The 17,753-nt window shown below is 39.8% G+C and overlaps 1 protein-coding gene across 4 annotated transcripts in view; it reads right to left on the bottom strand.

Annotated features, from left to right (window-relative positions):
- Positions 1 to 241: 241 nt before the first annotated feature.
- The window catches only part of LOC126175478 (leukocyte receptor cluster member 8), a 76,026-nt gene continuing 58,514 nt past the window's right edge, over positions 242 to 17,753 (bottom strand). For all 4 annotated transcript variants that reach the window (XM_049922290.1, XM_049922293.1, XM_049922291.1 and 1 more), the window contains 4 exons: positions 9,280 to 9,414; positions 7,972 to 8,170; positions 7,068 to 7,275; positions 242 to 2,050 (listed from right to left, as the gene is read on the bottom strand). In XM_049922290.1, the coding sequence (XP_049778247.1) occupies positions 1,888 to 2,050; positions 7,068 to 7,275; positions 7,972 to 8,170; positions 9,280 to 9,414 (705 nt within the window). In that variant the 3' untranslated portion in view covers positions 242 to 1,887. The remainder of the gene's footprint in view (positions 2,051 to 7,067; positions 7,276 to 7,971; positions 8,171 to 9,279; positions 9,415 to 17,753) is intronic.

Here is a 17,753-nt window from a genome sequence, read left to right as displayed (position 1 = left end):
CTACAATGACCTACCTCAGGACCATGAACTGTGAAATCCAGAGTTATGGCTCTGGTTACATACTAATAAAATTAGTCATTTAATCAAATTATTCTTACAACAAAACACATTTACTAGTGAAAAAAATAGGAACACTTAAAGAGAGTTTATTGCACCTAAATAAATTTGCAAATTAAATAGGCTTTCAGAATTTAAAATTTTAGAGAAGTTGAAAAATATTTGGTACAATGAAAGTAATTAATGCAGTAGAAAACCATTTATTACACAAATATAAGAAAAGTTGCATAGTAAAACATTTTATTAAATAAAAGCCAACATAAAAAAAATTGGGATGATGCTCACCGAAAACTGTCCGGCTTTTTTAGCCACAAGAATGCAGTCCTGTACACACCGCTTTTATTAATAATAGCGTGCACACTATATAAATATCGTTCATCAATGTCACTTCCTCCCTAATCACAGGCATACGGATATTCACATTTATACACTGGGACCAAATTTACACACGCACAATCAGTCTCAAAGTCAAAGTGTCTATGTACACAAACTCACCATAACGCATAACAAAAACTGTCAATGCACTGGAATGCAAAATATATAATACACAAAAATTACATAAAACTCAGAATTTGTACTTTTATCTCCAGCTTCCACATCTTCGGGATGTGTTGACTCGGTGTGCTGTTTTCCACGACGAATTTCTGCCTCCAGCGACGAGTTCATGGAACCTGCAGTACCCTCCTGGAATATCTACATTTAACCTGAACAAGCGACCACCTAGAGGGAGGTTCCAGTAACAAAAGGAGTATACCAGAACTGTTACAATACTGAAGACTGATTAGCGTATCAACAGAGTTGCATAACAATCAATTTGTCGAGGTAATAAAGGCTCTACTGAAGAGGGAATAAAACAACGATGTTTCATGTAAGGATGGATACCCTATTGAGTCATTACAGCAGTATGTGACAAAACTGCAGGCATCTTCTTATTTTGAAGCTCAGAGATAGTAATTAGTTGCTGGCTCTTGCAGAAAATAGCCCCTCTTAAAGTGAATCTTATATGCTATGTCATCTCACTTTCATTAAGTCTTCCAAGTAGCTGAAGAAAACTCCTCTTCTGAAGCAGAATTCCAATGCAGCAAATACTTCGCACTGGTATACAGAGGTTTACAGCATCATCTAGCTCTTCAGGAAGCATTGTTCAATAGCCACATCATCAAAGTGCGAATTTCCTATGTTGCACGATCTCCTTCACATTGTTCTTATCAACATTTAAGTTTGATGTTACTCCCATTCCAGACAAAAGGTTTTTACTGCTTCAATGACAAGTGAGGTGGCTAGTAGCAGTTTTCCTCTTTCCAATATGACAACGATATGATATCTTGCTTATAGATGGCCGGTAGCGATTATTCTCTTCCCAGGATTATAACAATGAGATAGTCGGTTATATTTTCGAAGTAAGATGTAGCCTCCCAAGAAATCTGTATGTTCCACATCTTCATCAGGAGCAGCATTTCAAAAATTCCATGTTTCTCTTTGCACCTCGTCAATCTGTAAGGCAAAATTAATTTTATCTCTGAGCTCTTTTCATTTTCCCCAGATTGATGATCTTGATGTAGTCTTCTGTCACATCTGCCATAATCAAGACTGCAATTTACACTAAGTCAGAAATACCTCCAGGACAGACAAAATAAGACAAAACTATACCAGCCATGCAGTTATTTCACATCACTAATCTCCTGTGATGTGGAAAAAGAATGAAATATGTAATGGCAACTTAAGATTGATGTATGAAAGAAAACACTGCTTGAAGACCAACTGGAACCTCCCACTGAGAACACAAAAAGTTACCATAAATGATTCCATTGGAAATAATGACCAATGGCCTCAGATATTGGAGATGATGGTAGAACTTGTTTTACAATCAATCTTGGTCCTTTGGGCATCGTCAAATTTAAGGCCAAATGGAGTGAGGAACTCTAAACATTTCTCATCGGATTCAAAAGCTAGTTCCTGAGTCACCAAACTCACTGGCAAAAATGGACGATAGCTAAGGCAATAAACAAGAACATGCATATTAGATTAGGAAAAGAACGACGAAAGCTGCAACAGAGAAGAAACATTAATAACAAAAAAATATTGGCACAAAAATGCTTTTTTTACCACTTGAAAGATCCAGCAGAAGAAAAAAATCACTACAAATGCCCATAGATTAGTGACAGCATAAGTAATAACAGTAAAAACATGTGAGTTAATGTATGCTGAATTTTTCTCCCGTATGGTCAGTATTCATATTTAGTCACTCCACAGGACAAAAGATCAGTGGCAATCCTGTATCTGAATTACCTTTACACACAATGATGGTAACTATTAATTTTATGATATTTCTTTCTCTGACAAGGGAACTTCACTGCCTTTTGTATAAAAGGTGCCACAAACTAAACTTTCCACACACTAATGTCCTTTCTTCCAATCAAGCTTCATGACTTGCCACCACATTTCTTTAAACAATGGAAAATCCAGGATGGAATTTAACAATACCAGAGAAGTAAAGTTGCTGCTCACCATATAGCGGAGATGCTGAGTCGCGATAGGCACAACAAAAAGATTCACACAATTAAAGCTTTCGGCCATTAAGGCCTGTCCCATACATCCTCCTACCACCACCTACTCCAGTCCAGTCACTAACATCCCATCAAAGGCAGGGCTACCTGTGAAACCAGTCATGTGATTTACAAGCTAAGCTGCAACCTCTGTGCTGCATTCTATGTAGGCATGACAACCAACAAGCTGTCTGTCCGCATGAACGGCCACCGACAATTTGGTCAAGAAACAAGTGGACCACCCTGTTGTTGAACACGCTGCCGAACATGATATCCCTCATCTTAATGACTGCTTCACAGCCTGTGCCATATGGATCCTTCCCACCAACACCAGCTTTTCTGAATTGTGCATGTGGGAACTTTCCCTGCAATACGTCCTATGTTCCCATAACCCTCCTGGCCTCAATCTTCGTTAGTCACTGTCCTCACCCATCCAGCCCCCTCCCGGTTCCCATTCCAGCACTACATAGCCATCATTTCACCGCCACACCCAGTCTTTTAATTTTTTCTATTTCTCTCCTTTCCACTACTTACCCCCTCCCCCTCCGCACCTTCTCTCTTGCCCTCCATCTAAACTGCAACACTTGACTGTCCACCACTCCCACCATACTATCCCACCCCAGCCACCAACTTACCCCCACCCAGTCGACACTCCCATCATGCAATGGTGGTGCTGTTCGTAGTGTGGTCTCAACTCTCTAAGACTGCAGACGTATGTATGTGTGTGTGTGTGTGTGTGTGTGTGTGTGTGTGTGTGTGTGTGTGTGGGGGGGGGGGGGGGGTCTACTGCTGACAAAGGCCTTAATGGCTGAAAGCTTTAATTGTGTGAATCTTATTGTTGTGCCTATCGTGACTCAGCATCTCCGCTATATCGTGAGTAGCAACTTTCCTTCTCTGGTATTGTTACACCACATTTCTTTATTGTTTTTACGTCATTTGCTCATTTATTACTGTTTATTGTCCATCAATAGTGAAAAATTATCAGTTTTTAAGATGCCCATCATATTGTTTTGATTTTTCTTAGCTTCCATTTTGTATTTATTTACACTAAGCTTACCAGTACCAAAGGGGGGGGGGGTATGAGAGCTTTATGTCCATTTTTGTAAATATTTTAATTTTGTCATGTACTTTGTAGTTCAAATTTTTAAAGAAAATATTTATTGATTTCAATGAAACCCTCTACTAGGCTCTTTAATTGTTTTAATTTTTCCAGTTACACTTAATCCAAAAATTGACATTTTACGACTGTCATATTCAATATTTTCTGGTTCCAAATCCTACTTACACATAATGAACTATCTACAATGCACAGTTTAACCTCACTTTTAAGGGGAGTAGGACGTCAAATGGGTCGACTTGGAGAGGCATCTCAGGACATTTTAATTTCCAGTGTCTATACTTTTACAAATAAATTCATAAAACTTTGTCAGTATCACCAGGAAGGATGCAGGATGCACACCCATTGCAGTGGAAGTCCGAAAACATAGCAAAATAAATTTTTTTTTTACGTGCGAAATTTCATCATTTTTTCCACTTACTAATGGCCGCATTTGTTGCTATAGGTACACTTTTTTTCATAAGTTAGAGAGATTCTTCGATGAATTTTGCACAGCATACATACCATACTCACAGGTGTATGAAACTCTAGAATTTATTTAATTTATGAAAAAATGAGTGAACTGTTATATTTTAAACTTCATGTTTAGAAAAAACACAAATTTTATAGTTAATTACCCCAATTTTTACCACAGTTTTTAATAAATTTGGAAAATTCTAGAATTTCATACACCTTTAGGTATGGTTTGTATGCTGTGCAAAATTCATCGAAGAATCTCTCTTACTTATGAAGAAATGTGTACCTACAGCAACAATTGCTGCCATTAGTAAATGAAAAAAAAAAGATGAAATTTCACACTTAAAAAAAATTTACTTCGTTATGTTTTAGATCTTCCACTGCTATGAGTGTATGAATCCTTCCTGGTCATGCTGACAAAGTTTTATGAATTTATTTGTAAAAGTAAAGACAGTGGAAACTGAAATGTCTTGTGGTGCCTCTCCTGCTCCAAGTCGGCCCGTTTGACGTCCTACCCCCCCCTTAAGTGGAATTAACATCCTCCCTCCCCTCACAATTTTTTTTTTAATCGCTCCGACCAAATTTTCTATATTCACAATGATGATTCAAACCTGTTTTTGCATTAACATATTCAAAATTTTCCCGATATTTATGCTTTATGAAAATGTTCGGGTCAAAAAACTGATGTATTTGACATAAAATGACACTTGCATGGCATAGGCCTTCAAATAGTGTGTACGAAAGTACATCTGTTAATTTCCTGACACCATGGCGCTTTATTCAGCAGATCTGAAATGGTGAAAACGTGAACTTGTGCTGTCTCCTGCCACCTTGGAACTGTACTCTGCAAGTGACTGATAGGAGTAATTACGTTCATTAGAATAATTTCGCATTTAGTTGCTTGGCCACTGGTAGCACTGGTTGAAACATTTGCTGTCTTTGCATTGCTCAAATGGTTCTGGTCTAAATACAGCAATACTGCACCAGTGACCTATTCTTTCATTCTTAGCGTAACACATTTCGAGAATTTATTTTCAGTGTGAACTGCAAATATTTATGTTAAGTATTTTTGTGATCTTTCACAAACAATGTGATTTAGGGTTTGTGTGTAGTGGAGGAGGCACGTCTACCTTATAGCCTTTTAAAAAACTACAGTGCAAGATAGACAGAACAACACACATGCAAACATTACGCAAAATACTTAAATACTTACGTGAATATTTGCAATTAACAGTAAGAATAAATTCTTGAAATGCGTCATGCTAAGCATGAAAAAATACTGAACTGTGACACATTTGCAGACTTTTCACAAATACTGATTATGATGAATCAACTGAATCCAACATTTTTCATTCCCAGATAGTTACTACTACCAATTATGTCAGCTGTTAAACATAACACAAATTTCAGTTAACGTATGAGATAATAAATAAGTTCTTGACACTTATATTGATGTCCATTATGCACATATATCTCACACCAACTACGAAAATCTAAGGGGGGACATTATACATTAACTTTTATAGCTTCAGAAGTTATTGCAACATTTCATACAATTTTCTTAAAGTAACTTGTGAAGTGTAAAAGAGGAGTTCCACTGTATGCTGTTAACAGAAGTCAAGAACATTCAAAGAAATTTGCAATATTTTATAGTTTTTTTGCGGTGGCCATAAAGCACTCCTTGTTGACAGTACACATTACTGAGAATGTATTAGTACTGCTAAGACATCACTACAAAATATTTTTAGGCTCTGGACTCTAATAAAATCTTTGACAAGTACGTTATCAACAGAAGTGCAGAACAATTTATTGTGTGTGTGTGTGTGTGTGTGTGTGTGTGTGTGTGTGTGTGTGTGTGAGGGGGCACCTGCGTTATGTTTATCCTGTGCATGGGATTTGAACTGGCAAAAAAATGCAGTATTGGACCTTAAAGTGTTAAAGATTTCCAATCTCTGTAAAGCAGAGATGTTGAAAGTGGAAGCATTATGACGTATCCTCATTACACTTTTGGTAAAGAGCGAATATGATGGAAAGAGACGAGAACAATGAGAAAGCAAATGAGAAGAAGAAAGAAATGAATCTATGTATTCCCATGTTTCACTCTCAGTTTTCACCTATTAATTGTTTGCAGCTTAGAATTAGTAGCCAAATATGAATTTCTGTTTTTACCATTGTTCCAAATTAGGTTTTCCTCAAATTTTCCTTACAATTACAAAACAATTTTACACTTCTGTATGCTCAAGTGTGCGTGTTTTATTCTGAAGTCTTTATGCCCAATCAACCCATGACAAATGAATAATCATGGGCAATGTGATACTAAACCAAACTTTTACAGCTGCGATACCTACAAAAACCTAATTAACATGAAGGTTAAATAAAACACTGAATGATTCTGAACCCATATTACCATCAGATATAAATGTAAGTTTTGAGAGATTTTTTCTGTTGTTATTTGTAAGGAGTACAACCTTGTACTGAAGTGAAATGTGGATGATAAACACCACTGATGACAAGAAACTAAGAGAAGTTATTGGAATAAGGTTGTACATAAAACTGCTGAAGATTGGGTACATCAAGTACCTAATGAGACTGTACTAAGTAGAATAGAGGAAAAGAAATGTAGAAAAACCTGCTTAAAGAAAACAGCAGTTGATAAGAAATATCACGAGGCATCAAGGAACTGTCAATTTAGTAAGACAGAGAAATGTGTTTATGGGGGAACTTTAACACCATAGACAAAGACGAAAGTTCAAATGGACGCAGGATGCAGGAGTTCAGACTGAAACAACAACAACCTGATTTGTGTGTGCTTCGTCAAGGAGAAAGTCTATTTAAATTTATACAAGTGTATACTAGAAGGTTAAACATAACGGCTATATTTTAATACATACCTCTTCACCATGCTTTTCAACGCAGATTTCCGCTCTCTATCTGCAAACCAATCCATCAAGTATGCTGTCATCATTGGTGCTTCTCTGTACAGTTGAAATAACTTATGATAATTTCCAAGCCACCATGCTGAACGTACGGCCAATGCAAATGAAACACACTCTTCTTTTTCATCAATTGGTGTCAGTGATGCTAAAATTGTTGTGAGATCTGTAAATTAATATCAATCAATAACATTGGTACCCAAAGACTGACATCCATTACTTATACAAATAACTGGCTGCAGTTTACATGACTCAACATTAAGTCAACTAATGGCCCATAACAGTAGAAACGTGAATGTATTCTGTAGTATGAGCTACAATTTAACAGTATCATACAGAATCCAAACATCGTGGGGCTAACTGCAAACAATACTGAATTGCAGTTGGAAAATACAATCCACATTAACACATGTGAAATAAATTTTTGGACCTTGATACCCAGTATTTTTCTGATTTTTTTACTATTTTGACAATACCCTTGCAGCTCTACACTACAAATTTCAACTTCAGACCATTCAAAGAGGTCATTTTAAAAAGATCCAACACTTAAATAATTAGGAAATTCTTCCGAGAGATCTTATTTCAAACTATTTGCATTCAAAAGACAACCACACCACTGATGTTTTGTGCGACAGCATTTCACTTACAAACTTGGTAACATTATGTAAGAACACAATTCAGTATTTAAGTTTAATAATTTGCTCCAAAACTTCTGCCTGATCTTAGGTAGTTAATATTTGCATCAAAAAAGAGATTTTCTTAAAAAGATTTATCAACTACCTGCAACTACTGCTACTCAACACAGCCTTTTAACTGTTTTCTTTTTCTCATAAATGTAATGTGATATTAGAATTATACTTACCGAGAGTGTTCTTTGTGTAAATGTAATACAGAATACGATAAGCAGTGAACTCTAGCTTGTTCTGGCCACCTACTTCTGAGTACAACATTTTCAGCTGTGTTTGACACTGATTGAATTCTTCATGATCCCCCTTCTCCAAAGCAATTCGTGCATGTGTCTCATAAACTTGTACTGTAAATTCATCTCTTATTCCTTGAACCTATAATAAAGAACACGTTGTACTATTTCAATTTTTCTGAAGCAGCACCTGAACTCACAACATACCCAATAGAAACATTAGAAGGACAGACACGATTAAACAAATGGCAAGTCAGTTTTTTAACTCAGAACATTACAACATTTTTTTTTACTCAAAACCGCTCACAAATGACCTGGTGTTCCCACAAGTCTATTTCAATGATCAGACAGAAGGTGAAAATAAGTGGGAGATTTGGCCAAAAACACAGGAGGGTAAACAAAAACTAATGAGTTAATTTAAAAACACATCAGTTGCTTTATTCTGATCTTGGGAATCTCTTACTGCTTACAGTAATTATATTAGAAAAATCCTTATCTCTCTTATGTGTTTCTATCCAGTGCTGATTTTCCCTCCTGAAGATAATTTGTGGCCAACCAGTAGATCTCTAAATAATATAACACTTCACTCTGTTGACATTAACAGAATAACATGAGCCTTTTTAAAAATCATGTTTTCAGTGCCTATTTATTTGCTGGCAGGATGGGTGGGGAGATAATACCTTAGAAGACACCTTCAAGGTTCTCACAGAAATATAAAAGTACTTATTTTTAATGGCCTTTTTTTGTAATATTCAGTTCCAACTTAACTGTGTTAAATACAGAAAATCAATACAAAGAATAACAATTTTTTCACAGACTTTGCATTGTTACATAAGAGTTCTTAATGACCTTTTATATTCCAGTCCTAAGGTCTTCAATAACCTGTCTGCATGCAAGGGACACAGCATCACATTCAAGAATAATCCTGACAGTGGATGTGAAGAAGTAAAAGAGAGACTGGCAGATGAACTAAGTTAGGTCAGGATATCAGTGTGGATGGCTGAACTTGCAGACCACTGTCCAAAAAAGGCCGAGACCTAAATGTATGTCTCACTTGTACACACAGATTTAGGTGTTTGATTTTCTACTGCACAGACACTATAAAATAAATATAAACATTTTTTCATATTGATCAATTACTTTACAGAAGCATCATGTTACTGTACTTTAAGTGGTGTAAGTTAATCATGATTTACTCTTGAAAGACTACAAATAGGTGCAAAGTTTGCTTTCAGATATGAACACACGTACCGTAAGGTCCTGTCTGATAGATTTCATTTGATCGCAAGCGTATCTGTAGTCTTGCTTGTTAATCCAGCGGTCTTTCACCATTTGCAACGATTGTTTCAGAACTTCAACAGGACGGATGGCAGATGCATGAGGTGCCTGTAAATGTATAATGCTTATGCAAAGTATGAATTGCCACGAAAAATTATTTTGTAAAAATTTCTATGGTCACATTATGAGTAGCTATTTGGGAAAAATTTTCAATTTCATAACTCCAACACAACACAGCACTTTTTACACTGTAGAAACAAGACAGCAATATGAGGCTAACCTAAAGTAATCATTGCATTCTCCTATTCTTTCCCACTATGGATAATTTTCAGAGTTGCCATGAGTTTCCCCATGTGAAATTCCATGATATTTCCCAGAGTGCCAGACAAGTTTTAGCATTTTCCCTGACAAATTTTGGGATCTCAAGGGTAATAAAGACCGAAATTGACAAAAAATGTAAGGACTTTTGTATATCTAAACATGTGAGCAAAATTCTTAAGTATTAACATCAACATCTTTTGTAGTGAATTATTGAGAGATGGAGGAAGCAAGCCAAATGGTATACATGTTTCATTAAGACTACTGATGTTATTTTATTTCAATAAAGCAAAACACATCTGGTGACAAAAAATATGCATTTTGTTGGAATCTCAAGACAGATTTAAAATACCTTCACTGATTTCAGAAATAACCTCAGAAAAAAGTAGGCCTCTTGAAATAAATGTATAATGTGGGGAAGAGTTATGTAAACCAACACTGCAGGTGACCACCAATAAAATGTTGGTTCTGCTATGTTCGTTATTGTCAGTTATTACCCAATGTGTTATGTACATTATTCTACAGGTATTGTATGATTTTTCTTTAAAGAAATACATGAGTACGCAGCATACAAACTGCCAGTGACTGCCACAATTTTCTTCTTCTTATCGTCTACTTTCTAATATATAAACTACTTTCCAAGTGCCAAAATGTACTAGAATAAATAAAATGTCTCTAAAACGCTGCACTGTACAATATACTTGCGGTGAGACAGTCTTAATTCCTAACGTCAATCGTCCGTGACCTCTGGCCTGCCGAGGAACACAACAGTCTTGAAACGATTGATAAACCAGCCATAAAAATCTACCGAATTACGTCACACACAGTCAGACCCGGCCAGGGGGCAGATCGGTGAGACTAGACCCGACAGGCAGGGCTAACACATTTGTGGGAAACTATGGGCTTCAGATTGGCAGGCCCGATACCCGCAGAAACGGCCTGCGGTTTTGGCCCACCGTGCAATTTCACTTGTGTGGCCAGTTATTCATGTGTGAGACAGACACCATGTTCATGAAATGAGACCATGGTGCTCACCCATGCAACAGATAACTTGTGCACATACTCTGAGAATCAATATTAATGAGGACAAGTAGCAACTCACCGTAAAGATAATCACTGAGCCACAGATATGTACATAGAAAAGACACTCTCACAACTAAATTTTAGGCCACGGCTTTAGTCAAAAAACGATCACACACACATTTGCACAATCACTCAGACACAACTAATGCACACATGACTGCCATGGTTGGTTGGTTGGTTGGAGTTGAAGGGACCAAAAAGCAAGGTCATCAGTCCCTTGTTTCAATGTGGTCCATTCAGACAGACTGACATCTCAGAAAAGGCAAAATGATAAAAGGTAAAAGGCCGAAAAACGTAAAAATGCAGTTGTGTTGTCAATGATAAAATAAAATGAGGGAAGTCAGCACGTGAGCAACCCCAAGGCTATGCTAGAGGCAGGAAATATCCCACCTCTGATGCAGTACAGGCGAGACCAACTGCTATTCAAAAGCGTTCAACTGCTAGAATGTAGAAGTGCATATTCTAAAAGGAGACTAACCAATTCTAAAAGAGAGATAAAAACAGAGTAAAAGGGAAAGAAAAGGGGATCTTGGCCAGGGAAGGGAGTCTGGAATCTCCTAACACAGCTTACAGTGCGAAACACCCCAACCCTCTCTGCCCTGCCCCCCCTCCGGAGTGAGACTAAAAACCTTAAAACTGATAATAAAAACCACTTTCCGGAGGAAACTGAGAACCAGTTCAACCATCCGGGAATCGTCAGCCAACATTAAAGGTAAAGTGCGAGGTAGTCTGTACTTAGTACGCAGAGCCAAAAGAAAGGGGCATTCCACCAAAATGTGGGCTACTGATTGGACAGAATACCTGATGGCTCAACACAAAAGTTTTGTCTCAAGTACAGATAGTGTTGAGTATCAGTGGACAAAGTTCAAAACCATCGTACAATATGCATTAGATGAGTATGTGCCAAGCGAGATCGTAAGAGATGGAAAAGAGCCACCGTGTACAACAACCGAGTTAGAAAACTGCTGCGGAAGCAAAGGTAACTTCACAGCAAACATAAACATAGCCAAAGCCTTGCAGACAAACAAAAATTACACGAAGCGAAATGTAGTGTGAGGAGGGCTATGCGAGAGGCGTTCAATGAATTCGAAAGTAAAGTTCTATGTACTGACTTTGCAGAAAATGCTAAGAAATTTTGGTCTTATGTCAAAGCAGTAGGTGGATCAAAACAAAATGTCCAAGACACTCTGTGACCAAAATGGTACTGAAACAGAGGATGAGAGACTAAAGGCCGAAATACTAAATGTCTTTTTCCAAAGCTGTTTCACAGAGGAAGACTGCACTGCAGTTCCTTCTCTAGATTGCCGTACAGATGACAAAATGGTAGATATCGAAATAGACGACAGAGGGATAGAGAAACAATTAAAATCGCTCAAAAGAGGAAAGGCCGCTGGACCTGATGGACTACCAGTTCGATTTTACACAGAGTACATGAAGGAACTTGCCCCCCTTCTTGCAGCGGTGTACCGTAGGTCTCTAGAAGAGCGTAGCGTTCCAAAGGATTGGAAAAGGGCACAGGTCATCCCCGTTTTCAAGAAGGGACTTCGAACAGATGTGCAGAACTATATACCTACATCTCTAACGTCGATCAGTTTTAGAATTTTGGAGCACGTATTGTGTTAGAGTATAATGACTTTTCTGGAGACTAGAAATCTACTCTGTAGGAATCAGCATGGGTTTCGAAAAAAACAATTGTGTGAAACCCAGCTCATGCTATTCGTCCACGAGACTCCGAGGGCTATAGACACGGGTTCACAGGTAGATGCCGTGTTTCTTGACTTCCGCAAGGCGTTCGATACAATTCCCCACAGTCATTTAATGAACAAAGTAAGAGCATATGGACTATCAGACCAATTGTGTGATTGGATTGAAGAGTTCCTAGATAACAGAACGCAGCATGTCATTCTCAATGGAGAGAAGTCTTCCGAAGTAAGAGTGATTTCAGGTGTGCCGCAGGGGAGTGTCATAGGACCGTTGCTATTCACAATATACATAAATGACCTTGTGGATGACATCGGAAGTTCACTGAGGCTTTTTGCAGATGATGCTGTGGTGTATCGAGAGGTTGTAACAATGGAAAATTGTACTGAAATGCAGGAGTATCTGCAGCGAATTGACGCATGGTGCAGGGAATGGCAATTGAATCTCAATGTAGACAAGTGTAATGTGCTGCGAATACATAGAAAGATAGATCCCTTATCATTTAGCTACAAAATAGCAGGTCAGCAACTGGAAGCAGTTAATTCCATACATTATCTGGTAGTATGCATTAGGAGTGATTTAAATGGAATGATCATATAAAGTTGATCGTCGGTAAAGCAGATGTCAGACTGAGATTCATTGGAAGAATCCTATGGAAATGCAATCCGAAAACAAAGGAAGTAGGTTACAGTACGCTTGTTCGCCCACTGCTTGAATACTGCTCAGCAGTGTGGGATCCGTACCAGATAGGGTTGGTATAAGAGAGAGAGAAGATCCAACAGAGAGCAGCACGCTTCATTACAGGATCATTTAGTATTCGCGAAAGCGTTATGGAGATGATGGATAAACTCCAGTGGAAGACTCTGCAGGAGAGATGCTCAGTAGCTCGGTACGGGCTTTTGCTAAAGTTTCAAGAACATACCTTCACCGAAGAGTCAAGCAGTATATTGCTCCCTCCTACATACATCTCGCGAAGAGACCATGAGGATAAAATCAGAGAGATTAGAGCCCACACAGAAGCATACCAACAATCCTTCTTTCCACAAACAATACGAGACTGGAATAGAAGGGAGAACCGATAGAGGTACTCAGGGTACCCTCCGCCACACACCGTCAGGTGGCTTGTGGAGTATGGATGTAGATGTAGATGTAGATGGCTCCACAACCACAAAGTGGGGGGTGGCTCATTACACAAAAGAAAACCAAGGGTCAGCCTGGTATGGCCAATGCAGAGATGACACAGGATGGCCGAGTCCTTTTGGAAGAGGCGGAAGGAAGAATGACACAGGGCGGGTGTTACCTTAATCGCACGAAGTTTATTAGACAGGGAGGTAGCCTCCCAAGAGTTGGCCCATCATGATTGTGGGAAGTGGGATTTGATGTGAAGCTGTAAATCCACAACAGGAGGGGTTACAGAGAAAGGGGGGGGGGGAGGGGTAAGTGACTGCTCCAGGGTGTATACGGCCCGGGACATTAGGGAGATCCGGGAAAAAGCCGGAATTTTTTCATCCGGGACAAATCCGGGAATTTTACTCCGGGATTTTTCATTGTTTTAGATTTCAGTTAAAGTTTTGTAGGTTTGACATGTAAGATCTGATACGCTGACAAAGAACTTTAGTCCACTACTGCTGAATAATACTGCAGAAATGAAACATAAATCAGAGAATAACACCAAAATAAAAGTTTAGTTGCATAGAAAATTGGTAATTTACACAATGCACAGACCAGTTTGCCGACACCGAAAAGTGTCAAAGGCTTTAGGTCGAAAATTATGCAGTACGACCGTAACAACTAACGTGCATTCGATGTGCGTGATGTCACAATTGTTTACATTTCTAACAGATCACCAGAAAATATTACAAATAGTGGCTTGAGATGCGTTAATTTCAAAGTAAATTTCCACGCAAGATGATTTATGTTACATGTGAGAATGTGCAGTAAATTTCTTAAATCACAGGGCGTTATAACTCTCATTCAAATTTTAACACTTTGAGGATCAGCCATTAGAAAAATGTCAGGCCCATAAGATAAGTCATTTATCCCACTATTTAAAATTTTACCGGCACATTTGTATTTGATATGACTTAACGGTTAATACATGCTAAAAAAAGACCGAGCTTCAAGTTAGTTTTCATATTTAATGTTGTTCTTTCATATATAAAAAATTATGCAATCTATGGCAAAATGTGCATAATGTGTTACTGAACAATGTCACAAGTCTCTTCATGCCAGAACACTTCGACTTTTCTACGCAACTGATAATCATTTTGGCACGATTTTAATTGCCAAATTAGAGCCTGTTAGTAGGCCTACGGACTTCCTATCATTGTAGGACTAATAACAGTGGATGCCAATAGACGATGCAATTCTCATTCATACATACACATCTACTTACGAGTTAACCGGTGTAGAAATGCACTTTGCTGAGTTGAGTGAGCACAGCCTACCTTTGTAACGTACGCGCCGCGGCCTGTCTTTCTCGTAGGCCTCGTGCTCTGAATAACTGCCGTCATTCGCTAGCGAAATCTCGTGACATGAGCTATGACTGGCTGACAAAAGTGCTTCGCTCAACGCAATCTCTATTTTAGAGTTTCGGAAGCTACCATGCTGTAATTTGTGTATATACTTTCGCAATACGAAAATAAACTCCGTGTATATTGTCTCGCATCAAACAACTTTCCAAACGCATTGTTTTTCCTGGATTTCGTTTCCTAAAGTGCTGGGACATCCTCCGCCGGTATAAGACCTTTCGATTCAAAGGACTGATAGGTTTTACAGCTCTGAGGAAAAGTATACTGTTACTTAACACGGATGTATTTTCACCCGCTTTATACGTAATTTCATCTGGGAGAAATTGTGTTTTTAACCGGGAAATCCGGGATTTTTTTTTTCTTGTCCACGTAGACATCCTGTGCTCTCCCAGCCAAACAATCAACAAGCTCATTACCTGGGGTATCCACATGGCCAGGGACCCAAAGGAAGTCAACGGAACAAGCAGTATGGTGAAGATCAGCGAGACAGTCATGGGTGGCCGAGACCAAGGGATGGCGCGAAAATACTGGTTAATAGCCTGAAGGCCACTCATTGAGTCCGTACATAGCAAAACGCGGTGGAGTTTGGACTGTTTAATAAAGGTAAGGGCCTCGGAAATTGCCATCAATTCCGCAGTAAACACCTCACATGTAGGTGGCAGGAGATGATTTTCGTGCAAACAGAGGACGTGAAGGCATATCCCATATGAGCAGCAGATTTAGAGCTATTGGTGTATAAAACAACAGCACCCCAAAACTCCCATAAAATTTGGTGGAAAAAACAACGAAACACCATCGGGGGAACGCAATCTTTAGAACCATGGTGGAGATCCATCCGAATCCAGGACCGAGGAACTAAACAAGGGGGAGGGGGTGTTGGGGAGGGAACATGGGAGACAGGACAAAGAAGGAGGCTGAAAATCATGGCGAAGAGACGCAAGGCGGAGCCCAATTGCTAAACCCGCCCGAGGGCGTGAATCAGGTGGGCGATGTCCTTGGTCTAGGAACAAGATAGAATACGAAGGATGAGTGGGAGAGGAACAGACAGGATTGCATAAGAAACCAGAAGCTGCGACTGCCGAACAGAAAGGGAGAGATCCCAGCTTCAACCAGGAGACTATCAACAGGGCTTGTAGGGAAGGCACCAGTGGCCAAACGGATACCACGATGGTGAACAGGATCCAGGAGGCGCAGTGTGGAAGGAGCAACTAAACCATACTCTTGACAACCATAGTCCAAGCTAGAAAAGCACTAAAGCCTGATAAAGGCGGAGAAGAAGGGAGTGGTCCGCACCCCAAGAGGTGTGGGAAAGGAAGCGAAGGACATTGAGTTTACGGAAACATCCTACCTCCAGAAGTCTGATATGAGGCAGCCAAGCGAGCTTGTTGTCGAAAAGAAGACCTAGGAAACAAAACTGTGGAACCACAGGTAATCGTTGTGCATCGAGGTAGAACACCGGATCAAGTAGGACCGTAATATATGGCGACAGAAGTGGACCACCCGCGATTTTAAAGGAGAGAATTGAAATCCGTGTGAGATGGTCCATGCAGAGCATGCTGTATAGCTCCCTGGAGTTGCCGCTCTGCAGAGTCCATCGAAGAGGAACCAAACCAAATGCAGAAATCTTCCACATACAGAGCAGGGGTGACCAAAGGACCAACAGACGCCACAAGTCCATCTACAGCAATGTGGAAAAGTACACTCAATACGGAACCCTGTGGGATGCCATTCTCCTGGGTCTGTGGAGAACTAAAAACAGTACCAACCCGAACCCTGAAGGACCGATGGAACAGGAAGTGGTGGATAAAAATTGGGAGTGGGCCCCAGAGACCCCACTCATGAAGGGTAAGTAAGATGTGATGGTGCCAAGCCGTGTCACAGGCCTTGCGAAGGTCGGAAAATACTGCAACCAAATGGCGGTGCTGGGAAAAAGCCTGCTGAATTGCGGATTCCACGCGAAGTAAATGATCGATCAGAGACCGTCCCTCTCGGAAGCCACACTGGTAAGGGGTCAATACCTCCCGAGATTCGAGGAGGGGCTACCATCCGTTCAAGTAACTTGCAAACAACGTTTGTCAGACTAATGGCCAATAGCTTTCGACAAACATGGGGTTCTTAACAGGCTTAAGGACAGGAACCACAATGCTATCCCTCTATTGAGAAGAGAAGCCACCCTGGAGCCAAATATGGTTAAACACCTGGAGAAGATGTTGCCCTTGTGGAGCACTGAGATGTTGAAGCAGTTGGTTATGAATGAAGTCTGGGCCAGGGACTGTATTATGAAAAGAAGAAAGTGTGGAAAGAAGTTCCCATTCAGTAAAAGGTTCGTTTTAAGATTCTAACTGACAAGGGGTAAAACATAAGGTGGACACTTCGGCCCAATGTTTCTGGTGAAGGAAAGCAGCCGGATAGGAGGCTGATGCTGTTGCAAAATGGGTCACAAGATGTTCCGCAAGAATCAACGGGTCCATACAAAGGTCATTTGGGAGGTGAAGGCCCGGGGACCGCTGGTGACAACCTTGGAGATAGTGAACTGTAGCCCATACCCCTGACATAGGGACAGTAGAACCGAGGGAAGAAACAAAGCGTTCCCAACACATCCGTTTGCTCTGTTTGATTAAGTAACGGTCTTTGGCGCGAAGGTGTTTAAAGGTAATAAGGTTGGCAATGGATGGGTGCCTCTTAAGATGTTGAAAAGCTTGACGGCGATCACGGATGGCAATGGCCGTACTCCACACAAGGGACTTGCCGGCGGCGAAATGTTCCAGATGAGTGTGGGATAGCAAGGCTAGCAGCGCGAACAATCACGTCCGA

Source organism: Schistocerca cancellata, chromosome 3, assembly GCF_023864275.1.
Source record: "Schistocerca cancellata isolate TAMUIC-IGC-003103 chromosome 3, iqSchCanc2.1, whole genome shotgun sequence".
NCBI lineage: Eukaryota > Metazoa > Arthropoda > Insecta > Orthoptera > Acrididae > Schistocerca > Schistocerca cancellata.
The sequence above is the reverse complement of the archived record's forward strand: the minus strand, read 5'-3'. Positions and strand labels throughout refer to the sequence as shown.